The 18033-nt window shown below is 41.3% G+C and overlaps 1 protein-coding gene across 2 annotated transcripts in view; it reads right to left on the reverse strand.

Annotated features, from left to right (window-relative positions):
- Positions 1–18033, reverse strand: part of UNC5C (unc-5 netrin receptor C) — a 268557-nt gene that overhangs the window by 95897 nt on the left and 154627 nt on the right. For both annotated transcript variants that reach the window (XM_030019891.2, XM_030019883.2), the window contains exon 2: positions 4598–4819. In XM_030019891.2, the coding sequence (XP_029875751.1) occupies positions 4598–4819 (222 nt within the window). The remainder of the gene's footprint in view (positions 1–4597; positions 4820–18033) is intronic.

The following is an 18033-nucleotide window of genomic DNA, read 5'->3' on the forward strand; positions in this document are numbered from 1 at the left end:
AGCATGGGAATCACAGCAGCAGCTCTGTAAAGAAACTGAAACAAAGAAGTCTAAGATTTCTGTCTGAAAAGAAGAGCATATTCATCCACCTCAGTGCAGTTCAATAAACGCTCTTAATCAGACAAAAACCTTATCCTGAGCCAGATTCTAACTTTATCATTTTCGTTGATTTGTGGGGAGGCAGAGAGTTGAAGGGGCAGCTGAAGGGAAAGTCCTCAGAGCCACCTATCCTCCTTGCTGCAGGCTGGGTGGCACCAGGGATGCTCCTAGGGGACATTAGGTCTTCTGAGAGCCTGCTTCTGAAGGCAGGACATGGGAAAAGGATTGGCGATTTCACCTGCTCCTTGACAGAGCCTCCCTCAGCATGCCTTTCCTCTGAGATTGCACAGATAAGCCTGTTCATTTTGCATTAGCGGGGGCCTCGGGCCAGGCTCAAGAGTCCTTATTCCGTCTTGCTGCTATTTGGGAACATGGAGGAGGTCATCAGCAAACTCCCTGAGCCCTCCTCTCCCTATGCATCCCAGCAAAAGAAGACAGAAAGTGTAGGCAAACAATAATGCCGGCTGAATTGCCCAATATGTCTATTTAATTAGCACTTAGAAGAGTCCCAAATGTTGTTTTCTCCTTGCTTGAAGGAGAGAGAACAACATGTCACTGGCATTGCAGAGGGCAAGAGGGGTTTTATAGATCATTTCACCTTAATAGTCATGGAGAAACTATTACAATGCATATCCAAATTGAAAAGACAAAAACAAGGTCCCTGTAGTCCTGAATTTTCTCTGTTGTACATCACTGGAATGTGGGGTTTGATTTAGCAGCATTTAATCCCTCTGGACAAATTAAAGGGGTGCAGGACACTGAGTTTCTATACATCCACAACTTTCCCACCACTGCAGAACTGGTGTGTGTCTGTGTCTGAAAATATTTCTCCATAAAAAACACACATGCAAAATAAAATCTTTTGCCATAGTAATTTTCAGAGGTACAGTAATTTGGAAAACGTGCACAAATTGCTCTAACAATTATTGATGCTATTGAGCTTCCTGCCCTGTGACAATGGAATTTTCTTGCCCCCAAAAACATCAGTTCTGCAGGGTTCCTTTTACTTTCATTGCTGTTATCTTTTATGACAGTCAGCCATAAAATCAAATGTGTTCCCTCAAAACAACTTTCATCTTTGTTTTTTAAAACCTGTGTTCTTATTCTTTACATATATTTTTCCACATTAATGGGGAAATATTCCAGTAAAAACATAAAAAAGACCATGCCCTGCCTTGTATTTCACGTACATGGGAAATGAAAGAGTCAAAGATGTGCACTAAAGATTTTCAAAGCACCCATTTGACTTCTTTATGAAAATGCTTAGCTTTTTCCATAAAGAAGAAAAATTCCAGTGAGTCTGAGGATTAAAAACCAGAATGTAATGATCTTCTATGTACAGCTCCTGGCTTCTCAGACTCAATCATTGGAATTTTTTTTTGCAAGGCTCTCTCTTCAGGCTAATTTAATTAAATAAAGTGGTACTAGAACACCCTGTCACTATTACTGTTCTCATCCTCTCCAACCAGAAGGCAACAACTCCCACAGAGTCTCTATGCATGTTCTTTACAGCAATGCTTTACCTACTGTTTAAAAATACCACACAGTGCAAAGTGCATATAACTCTTATTTTGTACCTTCTCTCTGTTACAAAGAAAAAATATATATACACCGAGGAAAAACATATAAATATTTATTTTCCTTTCTATAAAATTAACCTTCTTAATATATTCAACATTCCTATCTAGCAGCTCTCTTCAATGAGAGCTGGACTGCACTCTCATTCCATCTCTTGTGCCACTGCTATTGCTGTGCTGTTGTCTTTGGTTTATCAATGACAGAAACAAATTTGCCTTGTAAGAAGAGTTAATCATCTCTACATAGAATTCATTCCTGGGCACAGGCTCAAAGTCCATGAACACATAATCTTTTGCAAATCAAAACCTATTTCTCTCTTTCATGCATCATTTACAATCCCAAGATGATGTACTGCTAGCATCACACCTGTATTTTAGTCCTCTTTCTTCCTGATTACCCATCCTTTAGAAAAGAAAGCACAGGTGACCTTTACTTTTTTCCTCTCATATATTTTATTGTCTGTTTGTCTTGATTTTCTTTGCTTTGCTTTTCTACCTAAGGACCTGAAAGAGAAAGCCTGGTTCAAAAACGGCAGCAGAAGACGGCCTCAGCATGGTGCTCTTCTTCGTATTTAGGCAGAACAGACCTTAAGAACAGTAAAATATAAGGAAAGAAGAATGCACCCAGTTTTAGTTGCTGGGATTACACGACTGACCCAGCAGAAACACTGTGTAACCAAGATCCCTTTGAGCCCACGTAAAGGCTAGACCTAGCCTGGTTTGTGGACAATTTCTCCAGCCCCTAAGCGCAAGCCTGAAGCCAGCAGCAGCGTAGGCTCGCGCTGCCATCCTGATGCCACCCTCTGAGCAGCTCAGTCACTACTGCTGCGCCCTAGGTCACAACTACCGCACTAGCTAGCCAAAAATAACAAAAGAAACCCAAATGGCCTCAAAAGTGGTGGAGTCAAAGGGCTTTCCCAGCCTGACTGGTGCAAGCTGCCAAGCCGATGATCTCATACCTCCTTCTTCAGACTGTGAGAATGAATCCTCACAGTCACCGTCTCCTGCAACTTTTTCTCCAGCTCCATCTGCAGTGGATATATTTTCCCAAGCTTCCAGCGCTTTGAAAAAGATATTATTTTACCACTACCTGAAATACATTGTTTATCCTTTTCCATACTATGTGCTGTGAGCCCTAGGTTCTCAGTCTACTTACAGGAAAGTGCACAAACACTCCAACTGTGACATGCGTTATCCAACCTTTTGGCAACAACCCGGTTGACTGACAAATTTAGGTTCTGATGACAGTTTCATTTCAACAAGCTATTAGTGTGGCTGGGTTTGTGACTCTTGTGGTAATAATCTGATGTGCATAGCTTTTGACACTCTCCGCCCCACCAAAGTCCAGTAGATAATGTTAATCTCTAAGTGGATATGGGTTTCATTTGCATAGAATTGCTGCTGTTTATTATGCAAACCATTTGTCCTCCAATATATTCAGATGCATCTCTTTTCAAGACTGGCCTTCTACATTTGTCGAATGCAATTTGCTTTACAGTATCATGAAGTTCCCCTACAATTAGATTTTTAAGAAAAAAGAATGAATTTTTCACCTGTAGTGAAAACTGCAGTCACCACATCAGCATTTCCACATTTCTGAATGCTGATGTTAATAAAAGCTTAAAAAATTAACACAGTGATAGCTCCCCTCCTGCTTGTCCTTATTCATTCCAGTGGACTCCCATGGATGAAAAAAATTGAAGATGTATTAAGTAACAAGAATTTCTTTTTTTAGTTTTTCTGCTGCAGTCAACTTGTTGGAAAAGTCAATTCTTACAAACAAATAAACCGGACCAAAGTTTAATACAGATTTTTTTTCTACAGCCTTTCTTCCTACACCCACCTTCTCTTTCTCAAGCTGAGAGCACCACAGCACCATTAAAAGCTTATGCTTTTGATCTCTGTGCAAATAAATGAGCTGAAACAAATAAAACCCAGTTCACAAGAGACTTCCAAGACATCTGGTGGAGTTATTTTTCTAAGTAATTAGACCAAGTGGTGGTGTAATTCCCAAATGGAAGGTACCTTCTTGCTAGGTATCCAGTTATTTCTCATAGCCATCAAAACAAAAGTAAGTCCTGCTTCTCCTTGCACGTGACTCAAACTCTATTGATTACCAGTCTTCCTAAACAGAAACAATCATATCTTTGATTTATGCTCGTTTATTACTCAAGTTTTTAAACCTTTTTTTTTTTTTTTTTTTTTTGGACTGTGAAGTTCCTATTATTTTTCCATGAATGTCAGTGGGATTTCTGGTATTGACTGAGGAAGGATGAGGCTCTTGGCTTCCTTTTTTTTTCTTTTTTTTTTTTCTTTCTTTTCCTTGCTAACCTACTGTAGTTCTCCTTCATACAGGCTCTATGAAGCAGGCAGAAAAGTGTAATGGAATAACAGCCAGGTGCTTGCTCTGGATCAATACACTGCTCTAAACTATGCCCAGGTGTGTTTTCTCCTTCTTTCTTGCTGGAAGCTGAGTAAATTTCTCCTTTTTTTCACAAATCTCCCAAAGAAAACATCATTCTAGGAACAACCCAAATGGTCTTTGGCACTTTAGGGAGAACATGACTCTTGGTCTGTGACTACGATACAGTGCAACCACTGGGAATTTGTGACACTGGGGAAGTGAATGGAGGGTAGACCTGGCTGAGAAAGCAATTCCCTTTTATTTGTGCATGGTTATCCTGTTTGGTTTTTTTTTCAAACTCGGGCATGGTGCTCTACAAGCATGCTTCACTAACTGATCTGGATACAGACACCACCTCTGTACTATGACAGCTACTATTCAGTAATGCCAGATACAGAAGTCACAGCTATATCAAGAATAAAGTAGCTGCCATATGACATAGCTGGTAGATTACAACAGTGGGCTTGATATTAATGCATTTTAATTCTCATCCCTCCATGACATAATGCAAACTCACCAGAGGTTTCATCTACTCTCTCATCCACCACATGGTCCTTCTGATGAACCCATTCACTGTTGCACTTAAAATAGATCTGTGTGGCTGGGCTTGCTTTGCAGTACAGGTTCACAGGCTTGTTCTTCACAATGTAAGCCTCTTCAGGTTCGATGAGGAAGTGGGGCAATGGCTCTGGAGGATCAGATGGAAAAGTTTCTGGAAGCTCGTGAAAAAAATCATCATCTGTAGAGAAGAGACGAAAAGGACAAATGAAACAACCAAAATTCATCTGGCAAAGATTTACAAGCATTTTCTGAAAATTTCAAAAGGAGAGTACTTTTCAAATAAAATGTTATCTTAGGAGCATTCCTAGACTGAGTCTTAAATTTACTGCTTTTTTCAGACGAGAAGAAAGTATTCTTTACATCCTGAGCTCTCTTCCCTCTATGTGATGCAACAGGCATGTGCACATTCACATGACTGGGAACGGTCCTTTGTTATCATCACCAGCAATATTAGCAATAAAGCATTATGTTAGCGCTTGGGAGAGTTGCCTGCAAAACCGTAAAAAGAAATAATAGAAACTTTTGGAGGCTTCAAGGTCACACTTTTCAATAGTGACTTATCGCACTGTTTAATCAAGTGCATGCACATATTGGCTGAGGCTGGTACAAATAGGAAATAGTGATTTCGTTTCAGATGAGCAATTTGAAATCTGCTCTAAGGGCAAAAGACGAAATGCAAGTCCAGTCTATGCTGCTCTGTACATACTCTGACTCTCTTGCTAAGGCTGATAATGAAGGCGCCAAGCTATGCTTTATTTACTTCATCTTTAGTACACTGGTCTGTGCAGTCCTCACTACAGAGAGGAAGCGGGAGCTGGGACATGGGGCTCAGCAGCTGTGAGATGGGGACATTTTGGGCCAACACAGACGCGTGCTATTAACATAAGGAACCTCTGCCCCTCTCTGGTGCTGCTGGTAATGAAGAAAGTCGATGCAAGAAGTCCAGAGAAGGAGGACAAGAATCCAACGCACAAGAGGCAACACTGAAAACACCTAACACACAGACTTCCCTCTGTCTCTCCCTCCCTCTTCACAAATCTCCCTTTAAAACCCCTCTGCCCCTTTGTGCAGAGGAAGTCTTCCACATCAGAAAGCACCAATTCAGCGGAGAATAACCCTCTTCCCACCCACCTCCCCACCTGCCATCAGTGCGGAAGAACATCCAAGAAGCTCCCAGTGGCAAAGGGGTGGGGGGGCACCAACGACTGACAGATCCACCAGCAGCAAGCTGACAGTCCTGAAGGCCTTATTCAGTCTCCCCCTTCCTGCCTCTGAAGCAGTTATCGTTATACACAGTGACGGACATTGCTGATGATCAATAAAACACCGCAGAACATCAGACTAAAAATACTGGGGAAGGCTGGCTATCTTCTCCCTGCCAGTCTTCATGAAGATGATGAAATGTCAGACAGCTACCTTCCGGTACCAAAGATGTGCCTGTGCAGGCTGTGTCCAGAATTACAAGGGGCATGAAAGGCTCTCCTTCCAGCCACTGCTTTGCAGAAAGAGAAGGAAGAATAGTAACACATGAAGGAGACGGGGAGAAGCTAATATGATACCCATCCACATAGCTATATGGAGGTAGACTGTGTGTCTTTATCAGTGATGGGAATACCTTACACAGCAAAAGATTTTGTGAATCTCTTGAACTATTTATGAAGAGACCATATGTTCACCAATTTCTTTTTTTTCTCTTCATATTAATTTAAAAATACTCTTGCCTTTCTGGATGTCTCATTTTAAAAAGAGTAACAGGCCTGACTCACCACTGCAGCAATCCCTGAGAGCTAATAGAAATGAACTGGTTCAATGATGGAAGAAAGGAACACTAAAGAAGGCCTGGCATTTTTCTAGCAAAGGGAAAATCTGTGACATACTATAACAATTCAATTTCCACCTCCAAATACTCAAATTAAATTTAATTTTTATCACTTTCCCATCCTTCCTTTTTTCTGTGGTTTCCTTTTCACTCTGACCACACCAGCCTCCTTTTTCTGCAATCCCATTTTCTTTCCTCGTTAGGCATTTCTTCCTTGCTCCATTTTGCTCCCCAGTTTTTCCCAAAGAGAAAGATGAGTTACAATAAGTTAATGAGAGTCCACATTTGGTTTCATGGCAACAAAACATGTTTGAACTGAAGCAAGAGGCTTTTCAGCATTCCTCATTCCCTTCTATCCCTACCTCCCCCTCTTCCCCACTCCCTCCCTCTCACACACGCCGCTCCATAGACATCCACAACACAGAAACATTAGAGATGAATCATTTCCCCTGAATTGCCACAGGACGTATCTTTTTCTTCTGGTCATTTAATTGCAAATCAGCGAGCAGACAGATGGAAACTAACAAAGCACACATATGTTTTATAATTAAACAAGTATTGCTTCACTAATTTCTGGTGACTGGAAGAACAAATGTATTTATTTTCACCACTAGATTTCTGCACATTATCAAAGACAATACTTATGCTGCCTGACCAATTAACTGCATCTTGTCAAAGATGTAACTAGAAAGTCTAAAAGGAGGGATCAGGAAGCTGCAGAAAAGAAAAAGGTGGGGTTTAAAATTATTGCTTTAATCAGCCTGGAGATTGTGTGTGGGCTTTGGCTTTCCCCCCTGAAGGTAAATGATTCTAAAGTTTAAATACTATTTTTATGTTAAAGTGGATTCACAGTACTGCCCAGTACGCGATAACCTACTCTCATGTTTTGATTGTGGAGATAGCTGTTTCTCTCCACCAGCCTGGTATCCCACAATCAGGTATAAGCCAGTTTTCTTACTGGCTTCTTGCTATAATTCCACCTTACTCTTCTTAAGCAATAATAAAGCCTAGGTTTATTTTTCCACACTCTTTCTCATTGCTGTCGAGAGGCATCTGAACCGCTCTTAAATGTTATAGATATAGATGGAAACCATTCACAAACTGTCACAAAAACAGAGCACTGCCTTGTCCCTGGAAACTGGCATTTAAAAACCTGCAATTTTAGAATAAACTTAAGATAGTAGCTAACACAGATTTTTTGAGCTTTTTAAGCTGGAGAATGTTCATTCAGTCCCTGCCCTCGTACTGTTGCTATTAGTAGCAACATTGGAGTTTTTTTATAGAGCAGATTCTTAAGAGGAACATCCAAAATATGACCACGACTGGGTTTTCCTGTGTTTGGCAGAAAAAAACCCAATCACACTGCAAAGCTAGTCCATTAGCATGCAGTGCTCCTCGCTCCTGCTATTCACTGCTGAAAGGTAACAGGCGGCTTTATCAGCCTGTGTGAATCGCAGCGGGAAGTCACTTGGTGTTGCCCGCATTCCCCAAGGAGATGGAATACCCCTTTGGCCAGTTTGGGTCAGCTGTCCTGGCTGTGTCCCCTCCCAACTTCTTGTGAACTCCCAGCCTCCACTGGCAGGGCGGTACGAGAAGCTGAGAAGTCCTTGACTTAGTATAAACACTGCTTTAGCAACAACTAAAACATCAGTGTGTTATCAACATTATTCTCATCCTAAATCCAAAACACAGCACTACACCGGCTACTAGGAAGAAAATTAACTTTATTCCAGCCAAAACCAGGACACACACATCTCGCATCCAAGTCTTGCATTTCATTTTTTTTAATTAGACTGATATGCTGTTATGCTTTCATTGCAATGCTTGCAGCAACATGCAAGCATAATTATAATGGCAGTGTAATTATATAGCAAAATATTCTTAAAAATCCAACACAGATATTTACCTCTGAAAATGCCAATATAGGACATTTGAGCGTGTTGAGATTTTTTGCAACTCTCTACAAAGCAAACTTTTGGTAACACTGAAGCAATCTCGTGAATCTGTGTTTTCATGAGGCCACAGTTTCTAACAACCTAATAAACACTTCTATCAAAGTTTCTCCTGACCAGCTCCAGTTAAACACAGGTCATTCCTCTGTCTGTACAAAGACCAAACTCTGACTTAGGTTTTTCAGGGATGACTTTGTTCTAACCGTGTGGCCTCCTGGGCCTGTTTCTATAATTCGGATGGGTGGTTGCCTCTCATTGTGTGCTCCATCACTATACTAGGAGATAAATCTTGCCTGAGACTTTGATCTGAATCTTCCTGATGGTTATCGCTGGTTATTTAAAATGTTCATCTCCCAATGGTGCAACAAAGCAGCAAACTTTATAACTCTCTTATTTAACTCCTTTAAGTAGTTAGACATTTTTTCTTCTGTCTGGAGGAAAAAAAGCTAATTAAACTATTTAGGAGTGATCTGAGAGTGTAGATACAAACAAAAACTAAAAATTCACATACTTGATTTCCAATCATTATGTCAATGTCACGTGCAGCAAGTTCTCCTTACAACCTTGATCAAATGCAAATACGAGGCACACACCCTCCTGTTGTAACAAATCCCCTTCTGTGCTCAGTAACTTTGAGCTGCAAGTTTACTTCTGCAGTATGTCACATTCATCTTTATTTTCACATAATAAAGTGTACAGCCCATCTGTTGTTATTGACTGATTTATATTAGCAAGACAAAAGACCTGATTAATGGCACCGCTAAACTGGTTTCACTCATGCAATTCATTCATATTAAGAAAATAAATTTTAAAAAGCCATTTTAATCTACAAACTTAATTTGGAATTTTTATTTTAGTTGCTGGCCCAAATACAGATACGGTCTTTTATTTCCCTTCTGTAGTATCTGACAACAATATATTTTTTTTTAAAGGCAAGTCAAATCCAAAATCTATAGGAACAGGTGAAGTGCCACTGAAATCAGCATTGATAGAACCTGGCATGCGCTGTCACACATAGGAATGTCAGTTTAATTTTAGTTCAATTTTCTTTTAAGGTAAAACAAATCTTTGCCTAAGTCAGGAACCTTTTGATGTTAGGAAAGGTCTTTATTCTTTTCATGCATTTGTTTGTAAAACTGTACATATTATAGCTCTTCATGCATAACAAGTGAAAAAGGAGATTTTATGGTATACTTCCCTTTTTATGGACTAGTATCCCTGCTCTCATCTGTGGCAGGAAAATATTGTGCTCCGTACACCAATCTATTCATCTCTAGATCACTAGTTTTATTACTATATATCAAGCTTTAATTCTCATCAACCCAGCATATAACTCACGATATTTCTGAACTGCGAGACTTAAACTATTATTGCTTAGATCATAATATATTGGACCATTATCTCTTTGTGCGAGACCTGAAGCAAATTCTTCTCAAATGGAATTTACTTCAGAATGATTCAAGAGCAATTTAAAATGAATGGCTGCAAAGCTAATTTCATTTGCATTTGGATGCCCATCACTCGGCAAGATCATTCCCCATGCATTGCAGGAAAGGCAGCTGGAGTTAACTGTATGGATGGGATTTCTGTTCAGTTTTTTAATGTTATGATTAAAAAGCTTTCTAGAACAACAAGTACTGTTTACTGTGAAATTAACAGCAGGTGCTAGCTCGGTAAGACAGCTTATCAGGGTGGAAGCAAGGGTTTGGATTACAGTGCACACATTTTCAGGAAACGAAAATTGCTCAGCTGGAAGTCCTTTGGTCACAGGGTTTTCTGTCCTCCTAGGAAGGGCATGCCATATCACAGTGCCACCAAATGGGAAGCAAGGAAGCAAAAAATTTGTATGCCATACAGCCTGCCTCCACCTTAGAACCCCGTAACACCAACAGAACTATGAATCCAAAATTAGGCCAAGTTGAATGAGAAATGGGAGAAAACGGGACTTTTCCTAAAAATTACTAGTGAGTGGTTTCCATGTCAGAGGGCCCTCTTGACCCTGCCTCAGCCTTGGAGACCACACAGGGACAGAGAATGGGCACAGCAAAGTGTAGCCTGTGCCCTGAAAGAGAAAGCACATTTTCCTGCCCTGCCCTGGGGAAGAGGAGGAGGAGGGTGGCTTTCTCAGCACTTATCCTCTGTCAGCCCTACCTCCAGCTGATTGCAAGGTGGGCACGCAATAAGGCAATCACACATTATTCTTCAGCATCTCAAAACTGGAAGATTTCACCAAATAGCCCAGGAAGATTGCAATATTATAACAGTATAATATTTGGACAGCTTGGGAGGCTGGCATCTGCTTGCTTGTAGCTGAATTCACTGCAGGCCCTTACGTGCCTAAAGACGAGGCTTGGTTTTGCGGCAGCCCACAAACCAGATGCTTACTGAACCTTGCTGAACTCTCACGGGAGCAAGGTCAAGGGAATTTCAGACTCAGATTTACTGAGCACCCACAAAATTAAATGCTCTTTTTGGCAGGGAAAGCAGAGTGCAGGCATGGTCTGGGAAAAGTAATAGAGAAATCGATAGGGCACGCAGTGTTCATCTTTTTTGGGTGACTTCAGTCCAGGAACAGAATAAATAAAGACCGCAAAGAGGAATGAACTTCCCCTGCACCTGCAATGGCTTGGTGAAGACCCTCCTAGCACATCTTAGCTTAACAACACATCCCCAGGAGGTTAAACCCAAGCTTTGCATGCACTTAGAGAACGAGGAACATATCCACTGAGTGGCTACGTATAGATCAGAAGGCTGCTGGGCAAAAGTCTCCCCCGCAAACACACACACATCAAACAAAACTCAAACACATCCTTTCCTGTCCTCCTGTACCCCTACCGAAAAAGCAACTTCCACAGAGGCATGGGAATCAATATGCGATCCACTGTCAGCCACAGGTGCCAACCGGGAGCCCTTTCCAAAACCCAGACGATGGGCATCTAGGACATCTCAAATAGTGGATTTTTGGCTCGACTAAAGAGTCCGGGAAGGAGGTTTCCGTTATTCAATGACAGGCCTACTACACTGAACGCCCCAAATAAATAAGTAGGCTACCGAAGGCCTAATACAGTAATCGTGCTCGTTATGCCCATCTTGCGTCGACTAGCCTTTCTCAGAAAGCTGGGAAGAGCTGAAAGGGACAAGAAAGCGCCATGCTTTCCCTTGCAACGGCAGTGCACGGCCTGGCATGAGAGAGGGTGCCTGCTAAGACTGGGGGCTGTGGTTCAAAAGCGGGGACACTTCGCAGTCGAGGAAGCCAAGCGAGCAGCTGCTGGTGCTCCCCCCTGGCAGCACCGCCCTGAGCAGAGGCCTCTCCTCTTGTGCGCTTCTCTCCGTGCTCCGATTTCACGCGAACGCGGCACGGTCCGACACAAAGCCGACGGCAGAGGAAGACGAAAGTGTAAACGGTTACCACGCGGCCATGGCCAGTCTGGACACTGTGCAACCATGTTACCTACGGCAGTCATCTCATGCTTCACCTCCCCTGCTTTGATAGCACCATCTCCTTCTCTCAGGTCAATGCTTGGAATATATTTTGCCTGGCTTACCCTGGTAGACTGCACTGCTGGTAATCAACAATTAATTCCAGTGGAGTCAGATCTGATTTGCATCAGAGTAAGGAAAAGGAGAATCAGGTCTAGATGAGGAAAACATTGACTGTACCAGCTTTATAAAGCAGCTTGCAAGTTATATATTACTGTCTGGGAAAAAGGCATCTTCCCCCAGTTTGTTTAATTCATAATTATAACTAAAGTTTCTGCTTCTCTTGAGGCTAATGGCAATTTTATCATCAATCAGATCAGAGGCAAACTAAAGACAAAACACGTGTCCTCAAAACAACTCCCACAACCCTCTGTAAGGGAGAGGAATTTCTTTATACATCCCATTGCTAATCCAAGACAAAAATTGCAGGTATATACACAGACATGACATTTAAGGTTCTGTGTCCAGAATTTTACCATTGCCCTGAGACAAACTCCATCAGACTACCAGCTGCTGCCTAAACGTGCAAGAGATGGTACAGGTACTTGTTAGCATTGGACTTGGTGTAGGAAAATGCTGGCACATGGTATGATTTCACTCAAGGCAATGAAAATACTTTCTGTCACATATGAAGAGCACCAAGCTGTTCTTTGGGCAACGAGGTTTATGATAATCGTTGTCAAGAAATCTAATGCACTAATCTGCAAGCGCTGTTTGTTATGAGCCTGCCTAACCATACAAATAGATAAAACAGGGTGGAGGCAAATCATCGGGGGGTGAGGCTGACTTATGAGCACCACCAGTGTGAAATGTCAAGAGGCAAAGGCGCTGCTGCTTTGCCACCCTGTCCTGTGTACCAGCAGTCACATCCCTCTTTGCAACACTTTCATTAATTCTGATGGAAACTTTTTTTGTGCTTGTGCAGAGCTACTGGCCAAGATTGGCTAAGTTACTGTGCCATGGCTATCAAAAGTACAGCATCTGAAAATAAAACAAAAGTGCTTGTACAAACAGCAGATGATACCAGTGACATTTCTTGGTAATTATTATCCTGTGGAAGATTGTTCTCCTTTGTCCTGTTGCTCTCTCTTTCCATTTGTTTAAAACTAATAAAATATTCATGCCTAAAAAAAAAGTGGGTTGCAGACTGTCTCCGAAACTTTATCTCCCTTACTCCATCATGTAACAAAACCACAGAGAATAACACGCAAGTATTACTTTGCCGAGCACATACACTGTATTCCATAAGTGTGAGCTCTGGGCATTTAACCTAATTAGAAAATTAACACGACTCCTGTTAGACATGGTTGCGCTGGTCGAGTTCAAGCAGTTTGGCTGCATATTATTGCTAGTTCTGTTTTCTCTGATACGAATGCAACGTATGAACAGCAGAGGAACTTCGGTGTCAGACCACGAGATTTTCTGTCCTGCCTGTAAAACTGAAATGCATTTTTCCTTTTGGCTTCTAGCATGTGATGGGTCTGCACGATGGCATGGGATCCCCTCCTAATCACCTGCAAAGCAAAGTCTAATTTGAAACATTTCTGCCCCAGCAGCCATTAGTAGTCATAACGGTTGACACAAGGTCAAAAAATTATTAAACCTCTGAGGAGCATCATTTCCTCTTCAGTGTTAGGCTTCACTTTCCTTTGACACATTAGTCCTGAAGCAGCTCCAGGCTTTTGACCCCTCCTTTAACCCTGATAACTAATTAAAGATGGACAAGGCTTAGGCTAAAATACTTTTTGTTAAACCTATTCATTCTCAAGTCCCCTTCAGGCACTCTTTGTCACACAAGACAGAGCCTGCCATATTTGCATGAACATGAAAGTAGGTGCCTGTTACAATATGAAAAATCTCTTTTTACAAGACCTAACTTAACCTTTGTGGTTAGACGGTAGGATGCATTTTATAGCACATAAAATATATTCTCAAAGCATACTGGAAACAAGTTTCCTGGGTATAGTCCAAAGCACACAATTCAGGAAAAATCTGAGGATAATTAACTCTATGTATTTTTAGAATTACAAGTTCAGACTCAGGTCCTTCATCTGACTGCCATGTCAACAGTCCAAATGTGGTGTCCTGAATATGATGAACAAATGAAGAATTGATCCTACCTTTTCTCATGCGACTATTTCTTAAGGCTCTATCATGTACTAGAAACAACAACAGAGCTCAGGCTAGAGAGTCATCAGCCATAGGCAGATGGATTTTAGTGCCAGTGGTAAATCATATTACACAGCACAAGTTGGTTTAATATAGATAAATCTGTGTGCAACGTATTGTTGATGGCTAGGGCGCAATGAAAGGAGCTTGAGGGAGGATCTGTAACTGAATGTAGTACTTTGCAAATACTTTCTTAAGCTTTTTATGTTGTTTCATATTAATAATTAAGCTTGCTTCTTGCATCAGTATGTTAGGGTTAAAATGTCAATCCTTTGGTTCTAGCAAGAATGGGTATTTTTATCCTTACTTTTCCCATTATTAAAACTGCTGCAGAGCTCTGCTCCCAGATTTCTAACACTTTCAATGCAAGCATTTTTCTCAGCAAAGAGTGATGATCCAACATCTCATGACTGGTAAAACTGAGATCTAGTGGGATGTCATGGATCCTGACTTCATGAGCTATCATCTGAAGTGTATAGTTAATCTAGTTAGTGGGATCACTCCATCTCAGAAAAACACAGGACACTTGCCTATACCTAAAATAATAGCTCAGTCATATGGCCACCTGGTTAAGGCATCGAGCTGAGACCCAGGGGATAGATATTCTTGTGCAACCTTGGGGAAATCTACTCTGTCAGGTTCAGGGTCCCATCTGCAAAATGGATGTAGCAGCGTAATAGGTAGCACTCTAATTCACTACCTTTGAACAGAGTAAACAACTCAGTACTCTGATTTTTCCTTCAAAATTTCTCCAAAATACCTGTCAGCATCATTTACTAAACTGCCAACAACAGTTACACAAAGGACAACAAACAAATCTATGTTTATGAAACAATTAGGGAACAAAGTCTGGCTATCTTGGAGCTGATGCAAGTTTTGTCGCTGGTCTCCCTCTGTATCAATGGAGCAGTTGAGGAGCAGGATTTGGAGCAGGAGCCTGACCTTGGGTGCTCTGAAGGGCTCCCTCCATGGGCTAGGGGCATCCTGGTGAGACTGCTGTCCTGAGACGAACATTAGTCCTCATGAATATCTATCTACTCACTAATTTCTTCCATGGATCTTAATGAGATTATTATTTGCCTGGTGCTAGTTACCTAATTTCATCCACAGCCAATTTTTCAAGAACCATAAATTATTTTGTGTGAGGCTGATTTATCCCAGCAGAAGTCCAAATTGAATTATAAATCCATTAGTGAAATTCTAAGCAGGAGCTTCTAGGGAGAAGGGGAAAGGGAAGGGCAGAACTTGGAAATCTGAGCACCAGTTGTGGAAAAGGGGAAAAGAAATCCTTAAAAGAAGTAGAAAAGGAATAGAAAAGATAAATATCTTCTTATTGAATTAAGCACCCAGGTATTTAGGGAGCCAGATGGAAGAACACAGATTATTCCCTAGGATCAGAAATATGACTCCAGCATTTATTTATTTATTTTGAGTAGCTATCAGGTTTGTAAATACATGAGACTTTGTAAGCAGATGAAAAGCACTGATTTCCTTGAATATCATGGTTGCATTCATGAAAATAACAACAGATTGTGTGCACTATATATATTAATAAAGCTAATAATAAGGTGTTCAATGAAATCTTAATACAAAATAATAAAATGTATTCCTCCCTCTAAGGGAAAATGAAAGCAGGAAAGGCTTATTTACTTTGGAAACATACAGGATGATTTAATCAGCTATCATCCTCCATGCAGAGCCTGCTTATTTGAGGAGATGCATGGACTATGTACTCTTTGAGCACACATTTATTTACAGGAGAGCACATCCTCTCTTCTTGCCACTCTACCCCCACCACCAGTAGACTCAGCAAATGAAGGATCATGGAAGAAGAATGCAGCTAATTCATGGACATTAACATCCACCCTATCGTTTTCTAAAGCTGGAAGCTATGATGGACGGATCCCAGGACCCACAGAGGGAAACTGCAGTACAGTCCCTCTCATACAAGTTACAGAAACAGTCTGCATCCACACGGTTATTTCAGGAGTCCATGAAAGGTCTGAAGTATGCGGTTACAGATGGGAAATTTCCCCCTGCAGTGATTAATTTCATTCACAGTAATTTCCTAAGTCTTGCTGATTTCTTACTCTCAAACTCCCTAACAATTAAAACAAAAAAAAAATCTCAAAATTCAAAGAGCAACCTGAGACAGCAGGCTCCTGACCTTGCTTTAGCTCCAACTCAACCTTTGGCCCAAGTGCCTGTGAAGTATCGCCCTTTCCATCATCAGGAGCACTCAAGATAGCTCAGACAGAAGTTGTTGAGACGAGATAGCAAATGTGCTGTGCCTATGGGAAGCTCTGAGATGTGCCATCAGACATCTTCTGGATCCCAGCATGTAAAACTCCAGTACCAGTAAAGTGCATGGTCACCCCTCATAGCCACCACCCTACCCTTTGCCTCCAAATCTTTTCAAGTTCACTCCATGGCCACTAACAGGAAGAACAAACAAGGGAAGAAAAAGGAAAGGAAACCTTCTGAATACTCAGTAATCAAAGTTAGGACTGGCAATGGTAGTTAAACCAGAGAAATCCCCAACAAGTGCTGAGAACAAATCCAGCACTGATGTTTTGTGGAAAGACAGACAGTGCCGATGTTCAGAGACCAGCAGCTGAAGTTTAACTCCTGGATCTATCACACACTGACTTGCTTCCCTTCCTTATCTGTGAATAGTTTCTTGTCTGCCACATCCATTTTTAATGTAAGGTTCCTACAGGGACTGGTATCTCTTAATATGCCAACAGAAAATGCCACTGGAAGTGGGGCTTCAGATCCTGAGAAGCAAAAGCCTTGCTACCAAGTTACATTGCTGTTTCTCATCAGTGCTGTGAATTGGTTTGGACTAAATCAGAAGCACTCTGAAACTGAAACTATAGGTCAGATAATAACAATATTGTATTTCAGTAGCTGAAAGCACACATGCGGGAACAGAGCAAAAAGGCTGCTTGAAGTGTTTCTAGCTTAACTGCCTCTAGCAGCAGCGATAAGAAATGCTGAGAGAGATCTACCTCTGCCTTGCAGATGCTGCAAGGGCTAACACACTGCGTAGCGCTCAGCACAGTATTGTTTAGCCAGGGTTAAACTGGCCCTTAAATGTGCATTGCCTGTATTGGGACACGTGGTCATTTATACCTGCCATTGACTCCCTTGCGTCTAAAGAAAGCGGTATCGTTCAATAATAGCCCAGATTATTCCAAGAAATTGCATTTGTCTGTATCTCAGTCTAGTCCAAAACTGTAAATCTTTGAGGTCTCAACTCCCTGCACAAGTAACTTTGCTGTTTGTGCCAGAGCCTTGGCCCTAACAAGAAGCAAATAGATTCCTTTGGTTTTGATTTTTAAAATATGGACCTGCACTCAAAAAGACAGCATAGCAATGTTAATGAATGAATCCAAAACATAAAGAAAAAGAAACATTGTAGAGGAATAATGGAAATGCAATTAATTTGCAGGCTTTGCTGGACATGTTTTGTATTGCTGTATCGTATTTATTTATTCAGCACTCCTCAGCAGGTCAGCTCGAAGCTGGGGAGCAATGAATCAGTGCTCTAATCTCCCTCTCCATCATCCCCAGCCTTTCTGAGGAAACTGATATCCAGCCCCAGCTGAATCTGTCAAGTCCTGATCATAAACGCCATCACTAGAGAAACACAGACCTAAGCTATCTGACTGATTTGAGCATAAAACATATGTATTTCAATCCCACTTTCTGTTTTCTCATCTCTGACCTTCTTCATCCCTTTTCTTGGATTTTCTGTCCTATCTTTTATTCACCATTTTTATCCTCTTCTTTCTTGCCTCTAGGCTCTCTATCCCTTTTTTTTTTTTTTTTATTTCCACATCCCTCCCATCCTTTTTTCCTCAAGTTCAGCAAACCTGACTGGTCAGCAATCTCCCCATTTTGTTACAAATGGATAAAGATTAATAGCCAAGAAGTGGAGACAGAGAATGATTGAGGACAGAAATCTTG

Source organism: Aquila chrysaetos, chromosome 1 (assembly GCF_900496995.4).
Source record: "Aquila chrysaetos chrysaetos chromosome 1, bAquChr1.4, whole genome shotgun sequence".
NCBI lineage: Eukaryota > Metazoa > Chordata > Aves > Accipitriformes > Accipitridae > Aquila > Aquila chrysaetos.